The 19,941-nt window shown below is 37.9% G+C and overlaps 1 protein-coding gene across 1 annotated transcript in view; it reads left to right on the top strand.

Moving 5' to 3' along the window:
• The window catches only part of PALMD (palmdelphin), a 51,429-nt gene extending 38,209 nt beyond the window's left edge, over positions 1–13,220 (top strand). Inside the window, exons 4-8 of the mRNA XM_059377289.1 lie at positions 5,276–5,390; positions 5,525–5,558; positions 5,676–5,789; positions 7,298–8,389; positions 12,855–13,220. Of these exons, the coding sequence (XP_059233272.1) occupies positions 5,276–5,390; positions 5,525–5,558; positions 5,676–5,789; positions 7,298–8,389; positions 12,855–12,898 (1,399 nt within the window). The 3' untranslated portion in view covers positions 12,899–13,220. The remainder of the gene's footprint in view (positions 1–5,275; positions 5,391–5,524; positions 5,559–5,675; positions 5,790–7,297; positions 8,390–12,854) is intronic.
• Positions 13,221–19,941: the final 6,721 nt, after the last annotated feature.

Genomic DNA, 19,941 nt, shown 5'->3' on the forward strand with positions numbered 1-19,941 from the left:
CTATATACACAAAAATAGTGCCTACATACCAGCTGCAATTTTTGTGTGTGGGGGGAGTTGTTTTGTTTTGGGAGGTTTTTCTAGGATTTTACTTATTTGTCAGAGAGCGAGAGAGAGCACAATCGGGGGAGCATCAGGCAGAGGGAGAAGTAGGCTCCTTATCCCAGGACTCTGGGACCATGACCTGAGCCAAAGGCAGACGCTTAACCAACTGATCCACCCAGGCCCCCTGCAATTTTTGTTTTAGGTTCTTTAAGAACAGGCAATCCTCAGAAACTTGGTGCATTATCTAGTGTGGAGCTCCTTAGTTCTCCTTTTCTTCCATTGTCAGACTACTATAGTGCCTTCCCTGGGAGAGGGAGGCCAGCAGCAGCCAGGTACCTGCTCTGTTACTCTTTTCTGGGTTTCTCATCACTTCCGCTGGCATGGTGAGCTGTTAGAAAGCTTTTCTGGAGGAACAAATCTCTAATATTTATATTTGGATGTTATTTATTTTGTCCACAAATAATATACAGAAGTAACAAATCAACATATAAAAATGGGATATAGAGTTTTGCATTGACGTGACAATTTTAGGAAATGCTCTGTATCGGTAAGCATTTCCTGTAGAGGTTTGTGATTCTAAGTAATTAGCACCAAGAAGCTTCCTTATTATGCGATTTAACTGACAGTTGGCTGTGAGTAAATGATAAAGAACAGAAAGAGGGTGTTTGTTTGTTTCTGTTTGGTTTTCATGAACAGATGTGTCATCTGACTACAACCTCATATTAATGCGTCTTTCACCCAGTGACTTGAAAAACCTTCAAAAACATTCATTAGCAGATACTTTGATGAGGTTAGCAGGCTTTCAACCTCATACTCCTACCTTTTTAGTCTAAAGACATCCATGAAAATCACATCTCTTTACATTACCCATAGGCCTCTCTACAGTGGAAAACAACTACAAATAACAGTGTCTTTCTAAGTCCCTGAGATGTAATTGGCCAAACAGATCCAGAATCTGTCTCTGTGCTCCACATATGGAAAGGGAAGAAACAGGAAGAAACTAGCATTTGCTGAATACTTGCTATTTCTTTCATTCTTTATTATACCTTGTGAACTAGTATTATTGCCCAGATCTCTAAATGCTTAATTGCTCCAGGATTCAGCCCTTGGTAACCCTGACTTTCTAGGAAATTCCATAAATACCAATTCCCAGATTTATTTCCTTTAAGATTTTACTTATTTGAGAGAGCAAGCACGAGTAGGGGGTCAGAGGTGGAGGAAGAGGGAGAAGCAGACTCCCCACTGGGCAGGAAGCGCCATGCGGGGCTCAATCCCAGGATATAGGATCATGATCTGAGCAGAAGGCAGACACTTAACAGATTGAGCCACCCAGGTGCCCCACTAACTCCCAAATTTAAAATCAAACCCAGACTTCTCTGAGCTCCTGATTTTTTTTTTTAAAGATTTTATTTATTTATTTATTTGACAGACAGAGATCACAAGTAGGCAGAGAGGTAGGCAGAGAGAGGGAGAAGCAGGCTCCCCGCTGAGCAGAGAGTCCCATGTGGGGCTCGATCCCAGGACCCTGGGATCATGACCCGAGCTGAAGGCAGAGGCTTTAACCCACTGAGCCACCCAGGAGCCCCCTGATTTTTATATCTAGCTGTTTTCTCATGTCACCATTGACATAATTAATTAGTTAATTAATTAAAATTAATTATTAAAACTGGGCCCAGGACAAAATTTAGTCATGGCCTAATTAATTGTTAATTAATTTTCATTGACAAAATAGATGCTAAACAAATACTTTTGAATGAATGAATGAATTAATATAATGAGGCTTAGCAAGGTCTGCTGACTTTTCTAGGGTCACACAATAAGATAGAATATGAACCAGTGTTTAAACCCTTGTCCATTGGTTCCACAGGTGAATCCTGCAGTCCAAGAGCTACTTGTAGCAATGATTTGAACAGCCTCATATTCTACTCAAAGGCTCCTCATTAGACTATCTCAAACATGCTATTGTGTAAAGGACCCTGTGAGACAAGATGTAGAAGGAGAAAGAAACACAGCATATGGCAGAAAACTTTTAATAATTACATTAAAATAACACTTAACATCTGATATCAATCATATACATCACCTCTTCCTAGCTTCACCAAATTTCTGTATAAAGTAAGGCAGATACCATTTGCTCATTGTTTATGCTACAAAACCAAGTTTCAAGGAGGTTAAAGGAAATGGTTCTCAAAAGTGGTGAAGAGCAGAAACAAAGTCATCCCGATCTATCACTTTTAGTATGGACTTTTCCATTCTCCCAACCAACATGCATGCCCATAATTTCACTGATGGACAGACATGCTACAATGGATGGAGATAGACTTTTTTATAAAAATTAACTTAAATTCAATCAGTTAACATACAGTGCATCATTAGTTTCTAATATAGAGTTCAGATATCATCATCTATTGCATATAACACCAAATGTTCATTACATCATGTGCCCTCCTTAATGCCTATCATGCAGTTATCCCATCCCTGCAACCCTCACTTTGTTTCCTATAGTTAAGAGTCTCTTATGGTTTGTCTCCCTCTATGACTTCATGTTATTTTATTTTCCTCCCCTTCCCCGATGATCTTCTGCTTTGTTTCTTAAATTCCACATAGAAGTGAAACCATATGATAATTGTCTTTCTCTGATTGACTTATTTCACTTAGCATAATATCCCTCCAGTTCCATCCACATTGATGTAAATGGTGAGATATCAACTTTTTTGATGAATGAATAATATTCCCTTATATAATACACCACATCTTTATCCATCCATCAGTGGAAATCTGGGCTCTTTCCACAGTTTGGCTATTGTAGACATTGCTCCTATAAACACTGAGGTGCAGGTGCCCCTTCAGATCGCTACGTTTGTATCTCTGGGGTAAATACCTAGTAGTGCAATTGCTGGGTCATAGGGTAGCTCTATTTTTAATTTCTCAAGGAAACTTCATCCTGTTTTCTAGAGTGGCTGCACCAGCTTGCATTCCCACAAATAGTACAAGAGGGTTCCCCTTTCTCTGCATCCTCACCAACATTTGTTTTTTCCTGACTTGTTAATTTTAGCCATTCTGACAAGATTGAAATGGTATCTCACTGTGGTTTCCCTGGTGCTGAGTGATGTTGAGATTTTTTTCTTGTGTCTGCTGGTCATTTTTGTATCTTCTTTGAAGAAATGTCTGTTCGTGTCTTCTGCCCATTTCTTGACGAGATCATTTGGGCTTTGGGTGCTGAATTTGATAAGTTCTTTATAGTTCTTGGATACTCGCCCTTTATCTTATAAGACATCTGCAAATACCTTCTCCCATTCAGTAAGTTGTCTTTTGGTTTTGTCAACTATTTCCTTTGCTGTGCAAAAGCTTTTTATCTTGATGAAGTTCCAGTAGTTCATTTTGCTTCTTTTTCTCTTCCTTTTTTTTTTTTTTTTTTTTAGATTTTATTTATTTATTTGACAGACAGAGATTACAAGCAGGCAGAGAGGCAGGCAGAGAGAGGGGAGGAAGCAAGCTCCCTGCTGAGCAGAGAGCCCGATGCGGGGCTCAATCCCAGGACTCTGAGATCATGACCTGAGCCGAAGGCAGCAGCTTAACCCACTGAGCCACCCAGGTGCCCCACTTCCTTTGGAGATATGTCTAGCAAGAAGTTGCTACAGCCAGAGGTCATAGATGTTGCCTGTGTTCTCCTCTAGGATTTTTTATGGATTCCTGTCTCATATTTAGGTCTTTCATCCATTTTGAGTTTATCTTTGTGTATGGTGTAAGAAAGTGGCCCAGTTTCATTCTTCTACATGTGGCTGTCCAATTTTTCCAATATCTTTGAAGAGACTTTTTTCCATTAGATATTCTTTCCTGCTTTGTTGAAGATCAGTTGACCATAAAGTTGAGAGTCCATTTCTGAGTTCTCTGTTCTGTTCCATTGATCTCTAGGATAACAATCACACCTCAGTAACTTCTAAGAAAACAAAAGTACTACATTTTACCTGGAGTTCTATGATATATGATAAATCTTCCTTAGTTACAAATAGCCAATCACCAATGGCCAGAGGCAGCAGGAAAGTCAGAATTTTGAAGCTCAAGCAATGAGTAGGAGAATAGTTAAGCAGACCATATCTTCATCTCTTACTGATGTGACAATAGCACAAGATTTTTGAACTCCCAGATCCATAATCATCTTAAAGAAGGAAGTCAAGAAAACTGACAATTACCATAGCAGATGTGAATACCCCTGGCTCTCACCTCCTGGACTAGTTGCTCTGCCTAATCAGCCATTCCCAGAGGCAGCTGACGTTGGAGTTTAGAGCATTTGGCTGAGAAACTATGCATATGTCGTGGTAGCCAAGGGTCAGCCTTACTAACTTTATGAGTGCCATGCCTGATGTTTTTATACAGGACAGAATTCATGACAACACACCCCGATGTTAACTTGAATCGGATATGCAGCTGCACTCTGGTCAAGATTCCAGCTCAAAATGTTTGTGACAGTCCAATATCAAATATCTGTTTCTTTGTCCTTATAAGTTCCCTTACATTTCATCAGGCTATGTGTGCTTTTTTTTCCCCCCTCCGGAAAATGTAGTCTCTATAAACAGCAGCAACTGAGTCCACTACCCTAGGCTTTGTCCATTTCTCATGTCTCTGTTCCACTCATTATAATATGGCACAATTCTTGGGAAATTATAAAATTAAAAGGAGATGTCATTTCCAGTGATAGGATACACAGGGTTTCGAAGTGATAATTTTGATTATTAAATTAATTCTAAACATTATAGTCTTATGAAGTGTTGATTGGTTAGAAAAAAAAGTAATTATAATGCTTTCTCCAAATAATTTATATAAAGACTTAGGTAAGAAAATTGGTGAGCTACATAATAACTACCAATGAACCATTCCTTTTGGTTCAACTTTAAACTTAAGTCTCTTTATAAAAGAAATTTCTCTAATTATTTGGACATAACATTAGTAATTGCAATAAAGAAAATGAGGCAAGGTTCAAACACTTTACCTAAGAATTCCCTTTGTCAGAAAAATTTTTTGTTTCAACTTGATTTAAAAACTGTTAAATCAAAGTCAGGTGTCATATCCCTTATATGTAATAAATGTGGTGGTTGGTGTGATGCTATGTTCTTAAAAGGTACCCAGATATTTACATGCAGTATTCCAAGGAAAGTGTATATATGGAGAAAATATATTTGGGAACTCTGTAGTGCCTTAAGCAATGAAAAGCATATCTTTCTGTTGTCAGACTTGAGAAAGAAATCCAAGATCTTGAAAAGGCTGAGCTCCAAATCTCAACCAACGAAGAGGCAATTTTAAGGAAACTAAAATCAGTTGAAAGGACAACAGAAGATATAATAAAGGTGAGCATTAACATTTAAACTATGAGCTCCTCCCAGAATGAGTCCACAAATAGTATATAATTCTTTAAACTATATCCACATTTAGAATTTATGTTTTAACTGTATTAATCACGGAGGATTCTTTTTTCTTATAGTCTGTGAAGGTGGAAAAGGAAGAAACATCAGAAGGTATGTTTCCAAACATCCTATTTTATGGCTAACTATGACATTTTTAAATAAACTCACAGAAATCTTTCTCATTATTATATATCCTAAATGTATTTTGAATTAATATTAATTTTACAGAGTCAATTGAAGACATCTATGCTAATATCCCTGACCTTCCAAAATCCTACGTGCCTTCCAGATTAAGGAAGGAAAGAAATGAAGGAATAGAAGATGATGAACAAAACAGAAAAGGTATATGAAAAATCTATATCCAAATGCGGGTTCTCAAATTCAGATTTTACAATGTCAGATATTAGCAACTTGCTAAGACATCTGATGCTTCAGGTGAAGCAATGGTCCATTTTACAAAGTTCCAAGAGTTATCCGAGTCACTTGCATTGGTAGGGATAAAGGGGTTACAGTATTTATGCAAACTAGGTAGAGGCAAAGAAGGTCAAGACTTGAAAGAGACAAACTTAAAAGCAAAGCTCCCCTGTTCAAAAATCTCTCTCCCCAAGTACTCCATCTCGTAGACACTCTCTTGGATTACTAAGGTCCTTTATGAAAATAAAAATATCACCTTGGAAACTTTAGATATGATTTACCCCCATGTGGGAGTGATTTTCATAAAACATACTTCAAAGCCTCCAGACAAAATGAAGGCTTGTCTGGGGGCAGGGTGGGAACCTTTGAAGTTTAGACTAGAAAAAGAAGCCACACTCCACAGGCAGGGAACAGTCATTCCTTTAAATATTCAACAGAATATTTAGTGACCATGTACTACATGGCAAGCTCAGTTCTTGCACTAGGAGTCCAGGAGTGGATAAAACAGCAACAATCTGTGCCCTCGTGGAGGTGGGTTGCAGTTTTAGTTGGGTAGTTAGGGAAGGCCAAGAACCACCAGGCTACTGAGGAGGAGGTATGGAATCTGAGATGGGTCCAGAAAGGGAGGTAGGAGGTCACAACGGAAGTAAGCACTGCCACATTGTCATTTGGCCCAGATTCCTATTGGTTCTTAAAACTCCAGTCATAAGGAATCTGCCTGGGCCATGCAGCAGAGCTCTACTACCCAGTGCTCTCCAGTTCAGTTGTTTTCAGTTCAGCTGATACCGCTCTATTGTCCCCACTACTTGAAATTTGGAGCAAAAGAAACAGAAAAAAAAAAGGCAGAAGGAGAAGCACATGATTCTTACCTCCCTCCTCCCTCTTCAATAGCTGTTCTGCATTTAAACAAGCTTCCTGCTGTGGAAACTTTAGAACACTCCTCTATAATTTCAGTGGGCTACTGGCCCACACAGCAAGGATGTAACTTAACAAAATATACTGTGCTAGGCCTTTTACCTGTTGCAATGCCTAGTGCTACATATTCCTCCTAACTAAAAAAGAGGTCTGATTCCTCCCATTGAATAATGTAAGAGTATAATCTATCTGTCTTGTCAGATTTATTATTTATAAATAAAATACTTTTTGGTATATAATATTTTGAGCCTTACTGTTTGGAATCATCAGCTTCTCTTCTCCAATCAGCTTTTCAATCCCATTTCTCAGTCATCCCACGCATCGTTACGTAAAGACCTATGTCATTACCATGTTGGCCATTATACAACGAATGCAATTAAAAGTTGTAAAAACAGACAACAACATCTCACATAAAAGAATATCAAAGAGTATACTTAGCATAAAAACACACTGTGAAAGCAGGCTATACTTTTGAAGAGAAAATTTTAACTACATCAGAGATCAAATTTCTCTCTCAACAGCTTTGTATGCCATGGAAATTAAAGTTGAAAAAGACTTGAAAACTGGAGAAAGCACAGTCCTGTCTTCAATACCTCTCCCCTCAGATGACTTTAAAGGTACAGGAATAAAAGTTTACGACGATGGGCAAAAGTCAGTATATGCAGTAAGCTCTAATCATAGTGCAGCATACAATGGCACCAATGGCCTGGCCCCAATTGAGGTGGAGGAACTTTTGAGACAAGCCACAGAGAGAAACTCTAAATCCCCAACAGAGTATCATGAGCCTGTCTACGCCAATCCATTCTGCAGGCCTACGACTCCACAGAGGGAGAAGGTAACTCCTGGACCAAACTTTCAAGAAAGGATAAAGATGAAAGCTAATGCACTGGGTAATGATATGAATGAATCCGTAAACAATCTGGACAATGGGTTTTCAGAGGGGAGGGGCAACAGCTTCAATCATGTCAGCCCCGTTCGGCCCATACCTCAACCCCGATCAATGACTCAACGAGTTGAGGAGATGCCCCACACTCTACAAAGGAGGCTGATGACTCCTTGGGAAGAATCCAACACGATCCAGGACAAATATATGGCTTCTCCAGAGGCAAGACTGAGTCCCAGTGAAGCCCTAGCTGGAAAGTCAAAACACCAGGATTCTTCTCCTGCTTGCCAGGAGGATGAGGAAGATATTAGATATAATATCGTTCATTCCCTGCCTTCTGATATGGCTGATTCAGAACCTGTGACAATGATTTTCATGGGGTATCAGCAGGCAGAAGACAATGAAGAAGAAAAGAAGCTTCTGACAGGGTATGACGGGATCATCCATGCCGAGCTGGTTGTGATTGATGATGAGGAGGAGGGTGAAGGGGCCGCTGAGAAACCATCTTACCATCCCGTAGCTCCCTGCAGCCAGGTTTACCAGCCTGCCACACCAACACCACTTCCTAGAAAGAGAGCAGAAGTTAATCCCTACGAAAACACAAACCACAAATCTCCCCACAAAAATTCCATATCCCGGAAAGAGCAAGAAGAAAGCTTGGGCAATCCAGTTCATTCTCCACTTGACGTTCAGATGGCTGGAGATGGGACTGAGGACCCATCCTTAACAGGTAATGAGAATGATAAGGCTTGCCACTGCTGTTTAATCATGTGACAACCTTCCTTTTGCCTTAACAAACCCTTTTGCTTTCAGCTTTTTTGACCATCTCATAGACTAATACAAGCTAAGGATTTGGGGTTTTTTTAAATTCATGATGACCTGAATTATTGTCACTGTAACTAAAGTGATTAAGTCACTTGGAAAGATAGAAATGAAAAAAACAACTGTTGTCTTATTTGGATAGTGCAATAGTAATAGTAATCAATGGATTGACCTTAGAAACTTGAAATTTGTCTTCTGTCACAGTGTGGTACTGTTTGTGAATGTATTTGGATCACTAATATGTTGGATCATCTACATCACGCCTTTTCCCACCAGAAACTGATGCCAGCTAATTGTTTGTACCTTTTTGTTATTTAAACATCTTACCTAAGTTAACAAGTTGCCTTAATTTTGCAAGAAAAAAAAAAAGAAACAAATTCTATTTTCAATGTGATATTTTATTACTTTGCTATATCTTGTTTCTCCCTACTTTCATAGTTTGAACTATGAAAGTAGTTTAAAGTTACTTTAAAAGTAAACTGACTTTATTAAAGTTAAACTAACTTCATTTCCTTAATTTTTCTACATTTTAAAGCAGAATGTCAATTTATTTTAATTATCTGTAACATTTATCTTTCCATAGTCTTCCTGAACTTAGCAATTTTTTCCATTTTCTACATACTCATATTTTTCATTCTCTATAGTTCTATAGCTATCTAGCTTGTTTAGCATTAAATGGAAAATAACACTTTTTCCTACAAAAGTGATAGCTCATTGGTTTAAATTCCTTATTACCACTTGGATATTGTATTCTACTCCTCACTTACAAAAAAAAAAAAAGAAAGAAAGAACATTCTGACAAAATCAATTATAATAGCTGTACTTAACCTTAGCTAAAGACCAACATAAATTATCCAGACATACAGATTCTGGATGAATGGATGGGATGGTAAATTTTAAGTGTATCTAATGGAAGGATTCTTGTTAAATAGCAATAAATATCAAGACTCAGCTAATTCAGCAAGCAGAACTGGATAATTCTGTAGAAGTGTGGAAGTACTTGCACAGTTCAGGAAGGTTTCTTCTGCAACCCATAAGCTCAATTTGGGGCTGCCAATAATATAATTAAATTGACTTCTTCCATTCTTTTGGTTAGTTAAATTAGGCATACACTGAAATAATTACCTGAGGAATTTCTAACCTCTTGGCAAGTACACGGTTATCTTCCTCATAGTTGAGTGATGCATCCCCACAATGAAAACCTGCTAAAACTAAATGTTCCTCTCCGTTTTGAGAATGAATTTTGTTTGCTGATCAAATTTTGCATCTTAAATTCATTTTTAAAACAACAACACAGTAGACTTAGAAAAGAAAATCACACTGATTATGGTCAAGAGCAGTAATATTACCTACTATAAAACCTTCCATTTTTGAACTTGGATGTTAGTCACCTCCCACCGAATGCCCTTATTCCTTCTCCCCTACCCATGTCAACACATTTACCCCATAGAAAAAGACAGGAAGTGACTAACATTTCCAGACAACACTAATCATGCCACTGAACTAAAATAATGAAAACAGGAAGACCTTTTCCAGACCAAGTAACAATACAAAGTTCCGTACTATCAATCAAAGCATATTACAAACAGAATGCTCCAAATTCCTTGCCTTCCATCATGATATTGTTTTACAATCCTGTTTTCAAATTCAGTGCATGGATTACAGAGCTGATATTTTTCTAAGGGGTTTTTAAATAAGCGTATCATATTGACATATGCCCTCAGCCTCAGGAGGCATCCATATACATAGAACAGATAGCCACCTGTGCAGTTCAATTCCACAAGCACCATGTAGGTTAAGCGTCTCCCCCAACACCCCAAAAATGCTTTTTGATACTTGAAAATCCATCATCTCAATAAATTCCTTCATCCAAGCTTTAGGCCCCCTGCTAAAATATTCTTGGTAGGCATAATAAGTCTCTTAGAGTAAATGTTATGAAAGTCTTATATAACAGCAATTTTGAACTTGGAAAAGAGCACAAAAAAGGAAGAAAGAGGTTGAAAAGTGGAGCCTGGAAGTCCATATGTCTTAATCAAAACCTTTGAACAGGTTTAGACATGACAAGAAAATTCAGCAAAGTTATGTCCATCTGCTAATGTAAACGTAACAGGGTCATTTTCTAAAGTATAGGTCAATGCTGGGCACAGCCACCAATGAGTGGTCCCAGTAAGCTTTACTGGGATTTTACTACTATGCCCACCATATAGGCAGCTGGCTTTTTGGTAGTTAGTCCTCACCAACCTACTCTTGTATTCCTTCTAGCTCTATTCCCCCCTCTTAGATACATCTGCAGCATTTCAGGATGATAGAGGCAGGGAACCTCAGCTCTGAGGGATTCCTATGCTACTGGTGTTAAAACTGCGAACCTGTGGCAATCATTGGGAGCCAAGGAATGCTGAGAGTAAGGAGGCAAGCTCTCCTCCACCAAGTTCAACCAGCCAAAACTATGTGTCTGAATTGCTGTCAGGGAAGGAGATGAAGATCAGAAAAGAGCAGAAAGCAGAAATATAAAGAAGAGCTGATGGCCCAGGTTATTTACCTGCCACCCCTTCCTATTGCCAACATGCTCAGGCCCCAAACTTCTACATGAAACTCACACCATCTACCAGCCATAGGCCTAAAGAAAAAAATAGCAGACTCTAACACCCTAGAATTCATTTTCTTCCCTTAAGAAGTTGGACAGTGAGCTACTGCACACCCTCCTCCCAAGGATGTGCACATCTAGGATGTCCTTCAAGAACTTCAACGAATTGTCTATAGCACAAAGGCTGTGCCTGATTTACTGAATCTCAAATTGAGGAATAACTGTAAGGAATAACTGTCTTAAAGGAGACCTTTAAGGGGCGCTAGGGTGGCTCAGTGGGTTAAAGTTTCTCCCTTCAGCTTGGGTCATGATCCCAGGATCCTGGGATCAAGCCCCGCATCGGGCTCTCTGCTCAGCAGGGAGCCTGCTTCCTCCTCTCTCTCTCTGCCTGCTTGTGATCTCTGTCTGTCAAATAAATAAATAAAATCTTTAAAAAAAAGAGAGAGAGAGAGAGACCTTTAAAAAGTCTCTTAAAATGGACTTTCCCCCACTCTCATTTTTGGCATGACCAAGGTGGAGGTCCATAAAATCCAAGAGTAGAAAACGTAAAGCCTTGCCTTTTGCCTTCAGTTCACCTCCTGCTGTGGAAGTATAGTCCTCTCCTCAGGCTCCACCATCCATCATCTCCCAGCAACAGAGACCATCCTCCTGGCTACAGAGTAAAGGACGTTCTCCCAGCTGGTCCTAAGTTCAAGGAAATATTCTTGACCCTGACCTTAGAAATGACCATTCCCCATAAGATTCCAGAGGAAAGAATGCTCCTTGACTTCATTTAAATGAAAATATTTCATATAAGTAGAATAACAACAACAGCAACAAATAATCATAGTCTTGTTACAGTATTGGATCCCCCATCCCTTCTCATATTTATGAAAAAGAGCACCTCAGAGATGAGATCATTTCATTTGTTAATAGACAACTAATTAAATGGCTGGAAAATGAGGGAAAGAGCCTTCCCTTTTTTTAAATTTTTTTTCATTAAATGAAATCTTGCAATCAGTTAAACAGCTGGCTCTTGAGCCATATTTACACATGAATACAATGATCAGTGCCTTGAAAGCATCTTTCAACTTTTGGAACATGACCCAGGCAGCTATACTGATACCCTAAGTATTAAGGGCATGATACCAGAACATTGGAGGAGTATTACAAATTCTAAATCTATGTTTTAAAAAATGGTTTTTACATCATATTTATCATTAGCAGTGGCATATGCTCAAAAGATATATTGTCATTTGAAAGTATACCTGATGAAGACATAATTTTATAATCACTCCAGCTCTTATTAACTGGGTTCACATTTTTTCACTCACAAAGAAAAATGTTTTTATCATTCTGTATCCAAGGTTGGAGCCCCCAGGATAACCAAGTTTGATGACTTAAATTATAACCATGAATTAAAGTTTATGTCAATGACTTTTTTATTTTTAGTAGTGCATAGCTCAGAAATAGGAACAGAACATGGTCATTGATGTATAGGAATGTGTCTAAGGCTAATAGTACAATTGCACACTAATCCTATACTTACTCAACTTACGCTGTGTTTACCCTACTAATTTTTCTAATCTTTATAGAAATAGGTTCCTTCTAGTTCTGAACCTGCTTCAGCCCTAGTTAACCATAGCTTATTATTTCTACTATCTTTTTGTGCTACTAAAACAATGCTCACATTGTTGGATAAAATCATCTGAGGTATGTTTCAAACTTTCCTGCATTCTATGAAATGGTCATTTAGAGTGAAAACTAAAGCTCTCCTTTTATAACTCTCTATTGTTTTTTAAATTTTCAGCTTTAAGGATGAGAATGGCGAAACTGGGGAAAAAAGTTATCTGAGATGTGTATCATCATCTACCTAAACATCCTTTGAAGAAGAAACTAAGAAACGTTTGCCAACTTCTCTTCTCGGTATTTTGTTTCTTTTTTCCTGAGACTCCAAAAATTATAATTATAGCCATATTAAGCCATGTGAATAAGCAGTAGTCATCATTTGTGAAAAAAATCCCCAAAAAACTAGGGAGAACAAATGCTTAACTTTTCCAGTTACTTGACACAATTCAGTGTGGGGGGAGAAACCAGCATATTTTTATTGTATTGATACCAAAGCATTTCTAATAAGAGTGTGTTAAATTTAAGAATAAAGTTATTTAAAACAGCCTGACTATAGTCTCTTAACTGACATGGTAGTTTTGCTAATACAAAGATTGAAAGATCATAGGAAGCCATTGCAACCTCATCACAGAAATATTCATCTTCCACCCTAACAAGTAAACATGGTTTCCCAAATCTACAAGGCATTAAGACAACTGCACCCTCCTGCTAAGGACCAGTTTATTTGCTAGAGACTTCAAACTCTGCATCCATTTCAAAGGTGCATGCAATAATTAACCTCATATTTTGGGCCTAGGTTTGTAGTATCTTGATAGTGTTCATGACTTTTGTCCATAATAACTGACACATTGATTCTTCTTGAAATATTATCTTTTCTTTCATTTGGTTCAGTGTGAACTCCATGGTGCAATGACTGATTATGACCTAAGGCTATTAGATGGAGAACTTCCCATATTCTCAAAGAATACAAATTTAGTCTATGTTTGACCAATCCTTATAAAGATGTTAGAAGCCTAATATTAAAACTTAGTAGGAATGCATACAGCGTCTCATTCCTAAGTGTTCTTGCCAAGATGTTAAATCCCAACTTGAAGAATATTCCCATGCCAGTTCTCTCCTACTCTACCTTATTGTACTGTCCTCCACCCAACGCTCTCAAAATCCATCCTCACACACCTTCCCCTGGATCATGCCAGTGCATATTACACAGAAACCGCAAGTCCTTCAGTGAATAGTCTGTTTCCTCTCAGGGCAGAAACTGAATTTCTCTGGTGAAACTATAATGAGACCTTACCTCAGTTACTGGTGCGAAGGCAATGAGAGGTCAAAGAAGCAGATCCTGATGAGAACAAGCTTAACCCTGCCAAGCATCGACCTCAGGTGAATTGTTTGCATGGGGCAGCTGTTCTCTAGCAGGAGAGAGCTCCTCTCTCTGCTGGCCTGAAATCCGGGAAATCTGGAGGTTCAAATTTCAGAGACACTTTGACACAAATTCCCCTACCCCAGGTCCAGTGGTCCCACTCCTTCCCTTTCATGGCTCTGACTTTAGCATAAGTGACTCATCAAAATTGCAAATTCTTTTGTAGCTCTGCCATCCTGGTGATTAAAGCATTGGCTTTTAGTTTTGATTGTGTGTACACAAATGTTTACTAGAACACTGCCTGGCACCTAGTAAGTGATCGATAAATGAATAAATAAATGAATGGTTCGGGAAGGAAAAGATGTGGTCTGCCCTGGGATGGAAGCGGGGGAAGGCCAGTCAGGGCGGCCGAAGTGAAAGTTGCTTTGTTTTGTTTTGTTTTAAGTTTGGGGGGTTTTTTTTGTTTTTTTTTTTTTTCCCCAGAAAGCTCTTTTTTTTTTTTTTAATTTATTTATTTATTTGACAGATAGAGATCACAAGTAGGAGAGATGCAGGCAGAGAGAGAGAGGAGGAAGCAGGCTTCCCGCCGAAGCAGAGAGCCCGATGCGGGACCCGATCCCAGGACCCTGGGATCACGACCTGAGCCGAAAGCAGAGGCTTTAACCTTGGTTTTGTTTTGTTTTTTAAGATTTTATTTATTTATTTATTTGTCAGAGAGAGAGCACAAGCAGGGGGAGCCGCAGACAGAGCAGGCAGACGGAGAAGCAGGCTCCCCACCCAGCAAGGAGCCCATGCAGGACTCCATCCCAGACCTGAGCCAAAGGCAGCGGCTTAACCGACCAAGCCACCCAGTCTTCCCGAAGTGAAACTGTATTATCCCACACACCAATTCACTGATTCCTGCGCTCAGTGAAGAAAGGAAAACCAGAAAACGGAAGTGAGGTGCCTTCTTGCGGCTCTTGCCTCACAGCGTCCCTCCAGCACCCTCTATCGGCAAAACCTAACGTTGCATCAATAGGCAAAGGAGAGCTGTTTACAGGGTCAAGATCATGAAACAGGGCAAAGGGTGCATTTGGCGATGAAGCATTAAACGATGAAGATAAAGATGAAGCATTAAACTACCATAGTCCACCCATTTTTCTAACCCATCTTCCACATTTATCCTTCCACACACATTTTACTATTCGAGAAACTGAAAAACTCTGCTTCCATCTAATAAGATGCTGCTATCTTTTATACAATGACTTCACCCTCTCCCCAAAAAGAGGAGACACACACTCTCAAGAATCATTGTATCCACAGCTAACTACATTAGACATTACTTTTAAGAACAATTTTGGAGGTTTTTTTTTAGATTAACAGAGAGATTGAGAAGATAATACAGAGTTTCCATATACTGCACACCCAGTTTCCCCTATGACTAATTTCTTTATTAGTGTGGTACACTTGTTATAATCAAGTGAACTAGTAATGATACATTACTAAGTCCCATAGTTTATGCAAATTTCTTTAGTTTTTACCTAATATCCTTTTTTGTTGTTGTCCCAGGATCCCACACAGAAAACATTACTTTTATTTCTCATGTCTACTTATGCTCCTCTTAGATTTTTCCTGTTTTTGATAAGCTTGAAGATTTGAAAATTACTGGTCAGATATTTTATAGGATGTCCCTCTGTTACAAATTGTCAGAGGTAAAGTGACATTTTCATTGCATCATATCAAGGGTACATAATATCAACAACTTATTACTGGTGATGTTGACCTTGGTCTCCTGGCTAATGTGTTTGTCAGGTTGCTCCATTGTAAAATTATTATTTTATCCCCTTCCAACTGTAGGCTTTGGAAGGAAATCACCATATACAGCCTACGCTTAAGGGAGTAGGGAGTTAGGCTCCTTTTCCCTGAAAGCAGAGTACCTATATAAATTATTTCAAATTCCTCTGCACGAGAGATTTGCTTATTTTCCTTATTTATTTTTTCAATCATTAAATCAATATGGACTCATGAATGTTTACTTTACACTTGAGTTATCATCTAAATCAACACAATTTGCTGCTCAAATTTTTTTTTCAGTTTGGGCCATTTAAGGTGACTCCTGTATGCCTTTTATGTATGCCCATAAATGTTTTCAATATGAAGTGTCTTTCCATTTCATCATATCTTTAGTTTCTTTCAACAATGTTTTGCAGATTTCAATTTAACAGTCTTGCATTTACTGGGATTTATTCCTATTGTATTCTTTTTGATACTATTGTAAATGGAATTGTCTCCTTAATGTCATTTTCAGATTGTTCATCACTTGTGTTTGGAAATGCAATTGATTTTTATACATTAACTTGGCATCCTGCAACTGCAACCTTCTTGAATTCATTTGTTCTAGTAGTTACTGGATTCCTTAGAATTTTCTTTCTTTTTTTTTTTCTTAAATATTTTATTTATTTGACAGAGAGAGATCACAAGTAGGCAGAGAGGCAGGCAGAGAGAGAAGGGGAAGCAGGCTCCCTGCTGAGCCTGATGTAAGGCTGGATCCCAGGACCCTGGAATCATGACCTGAGCTGAAGGCAGAGGCTTAACCCACTAAGCCACCCAGGTGCCCCTCCTTAGAATTTTCTATATATGAGATTATTCGTCCATAAAAAGTGATAGTTTTACTTCTTCCTTTACAATCTGGATACCTTTTATATCTTTTTCTTGCCTGATTGCCCTTGCTTAAGCCTCCAATACCATGGAGATGCAAAATGGCTAATGTGTTTGTCTTTTTTTATTCCTGATCTTAGAAGGAAAGTGTTTAGTCATTCACCATTGAGTATGATGTTAGCTATAGTGTTTCTCAGATAACTTTAACATTGAGAAATTCCCTTTTATTTCATATTTTTGTGTGTTTTATATTATGAATGAGTGCTTCTCTTTAATTCTGTCTACTTTTTTTTCATGCATTTTGAAGTCTGCTGGTAGGAACATACATATTTATGACTGCAATGTATTCTTGATAAATGAATGCTTTAGTCATTAAGAAAGGTCTCCTTTTATCTCTGATAATACTCTCGGGCGGGAATGAAGTTATCTACCATAAATACAGACATTGCACCCTTCTTGTGCTTAATATTTCATGGTATACCTTTTTTCATTCGCTTTCAAAGTATCTGACTATATTTAAGTCACATAATGAGTTTTCCCTTTTATTTTAAATCAGTCTGACATTCTCTGACCTTTAATTAGAGTATTTAATCCACTAATGCTTAATGTAATAATAATATGGTTGAGTTTTGGCCTACCATTTAATTATTTGTTCTCTATCCCTTCTGCTTTTCCTCCTTTATTTTTCCTTTCTTGCCTTTCAAAGTTATTTAAATAATTTTAGAATTTTGGCTTTTTTATATAAGTCTTATTTTTTTCTCTAGGAATTACAATATACATTCTTAATTTTTACATTAGAAGTTACTGAGAACTAAGACTGTAACTTTAAATAAAATGCAAACATTTTGCAACTATTTAGGTCCATTATCCCTTCCCATCCTTAATACTAAATTGTTGTATGTAGTACATTCACCTATATTATAAGTCCCATGAAAAAATGTAGGCTTTTTTATTTACTTGTTTTAAACAGACATATTTATTATGAAGAATTGAAATGGGAAAAATCCAAAAAAGATTTTATATTTACAATTGTTTATCATTTTGAGGGCTCCTCATTCCATCCATGCTCCCATTGAGTATCACTTCTCTTTAGACTGCAAAACTTCCTTTTGCATTTCTCTTATAGTTCATATGTGTTAGCAACAAATTCTCTTAGATGTCTTTCACCCAAAAATGTCACCATTTTGCCCTCATTCTTTTTTTAAAAAGATTATTTATTTATTTATTTATTTATTTGAGATAGACAGGTAAAGAGAGAGAGAGCACAAGCACAAGCAGGGTGGGGGGAGGAAGGTTGGGCAGAAGGAGAGGGAAAAGCAGGCTCTCCACTGAGCAGGGAAATCAGTGTTGGGCTCCATACCAGGGCCCTGGGATCATGACCTGAGCTAAAGGCACACACTTAACCACTGAATGAGCCACCCAGACCCCCCCATACTGCCCTCATTCTTGAAGGATTTTTTTTCTTTTCTAGATAGAATTCTTGATGATTCTTTTCAGCACTTTAAAGATGTTATTCCACTTTCTCTGGCCTCTACATATTCCTACAAGAAGTCAGATATTAAATCATTATTTCTCTGTATATAATTCCTCCTTTTTATCATTTTTTTTACTTTCAAAAGCTTGACTATGATTCTTAAAACATGACTGTCTTTATGTGTGTGTGTGTGTGTATGTATATATACATATATATATATATATATATATATATATATATAATTTTGTTGTTTGTTTGCTTGTTTAAGTTGTTTTCCTATTTCATGAGTCAGTAAAGTTAAGCTTTTTAGCAAATTTGGGAATTTTCTGTTCATTTTCTCCTCAGATTTTCCTCTCCTTCTTAAATAACACCTAAATATGTTATTTAACAAGTCACTGAGACTCCTGTTCAATTGTTTTCCAAATTTTTTTCCTTCTTCTCTTAAAAGATTAGACAATATCCATTGATCTGTCTTCAAGTTCATGGGTTCTTTTTTTCTGTCTCCATTCTGATATTAATTCCCTCCAGGGAATTTTTCAAATGATTTTATTTTTTCAGCTCTCCAATTTCTATATGATTCTTTTGTATTGTTTCTATTTATATGCCTCTTTTTTATTTATAGGAAGCATATATTCTTTTACATCATTGAGAATAGTTATAATAGATGCTGAGAAATCTTTATCTCTTTAATCATCTAAGAAATCTCAAAGGTTAGTTTTGATTGATTATTCTTTCTTTAAAGCATGGGTTGAAAAACTATAGCCCATAGGGCAAATCCATCCCACACCCTCTTTTGTGTATGTTTTTGTATGGCCCACGAGCTAAAAATGCTTTCTCAAATTTTTGAAGGATTGGTGAAAAAAAAAAAACCCCACATATGTGTATTCTACAGAGACCATATGTAGTCTACAAAGCCTAAAATATTAGCTATCAAGCCCTTTAGCAAAAAAGTTAGCCAATCTTTACTTTGAAGAATGGGTCAGAATTTCCTGGTTCTTCTTATATTAGGTAATTTTGGATTATCACCTGTACAGCATAAAATATTACATTATGAAAATACCAGATTCTCAGGGCACCTGGGTGGCTCAGTCAGCTAAGCATATGACTCATGGTTTCAGCTCAGGTTGTGATCTCATGGATCATAGGATCGAGCCCCATGTGGGCTCTATGCTGAGAGGTGAGTCTGCTTCTCTCCTTCTCCCTCTCCCTCTGACTCTGCCCCCTCACACACGTTTTCTCTCTCTCTCAAATATATCTTCTTAAAAAAACACTGGATTCTCTTATCTTTCTCCAATGAATGATGTTTCTTTGGAAATGAAGCAGTTAACTTTTCCAATTAACTGGATTAGAAGGCTAACTCTGTTTCTTGTGTTACAGCTCCAATTTCAGGTCAACTTTTTTTCTTTGCTCTAAACTTCTTTGTTTGCTTCACACATGTGAACATATCCAACGGTCAACCAGAGCTTTGGGTAAATAGGAATTGGGATCCCCTCTCTCGTGGGATCCCTTACCTTACCCCACCCCCTGACAATGGGAGTTGTCCCAGCCATCAGTCTTCTGGTTTCCTATGCCAGAAGCACTGTAGGTCCCCCACCACCCAGCACCACACACCATTGATTACAACTCCCCAGAACTTAAAAATTTTGAAAACAGGGCACCCTAAACCATTTGCCTTCTCTGGCTGTTGACTCGTCACCAGCATCCTCCTACTTCTGTTCATTCCTGGGACCTTCAAGTAGATACTCTATTGAAGTTTATACTAGTTTTCTGGAGGAGAGTTCGTTTGGCAGGATCTCA

Source organism: Mustela nigripes, chromosome 14, assembly GCF_022355385.1.
Source record: "Mustela nigripes isolate SB6536 chromosome 14, MUSNIG.SB6536, whole genome shotgun sequence".
In the NCBI taxonomy this organism is placed as follows: Eukaryota; Metazoa; Chordata; class Mammalia; order Carnivora; family Mustelidae; genus Mustela; species Mustela nigripes.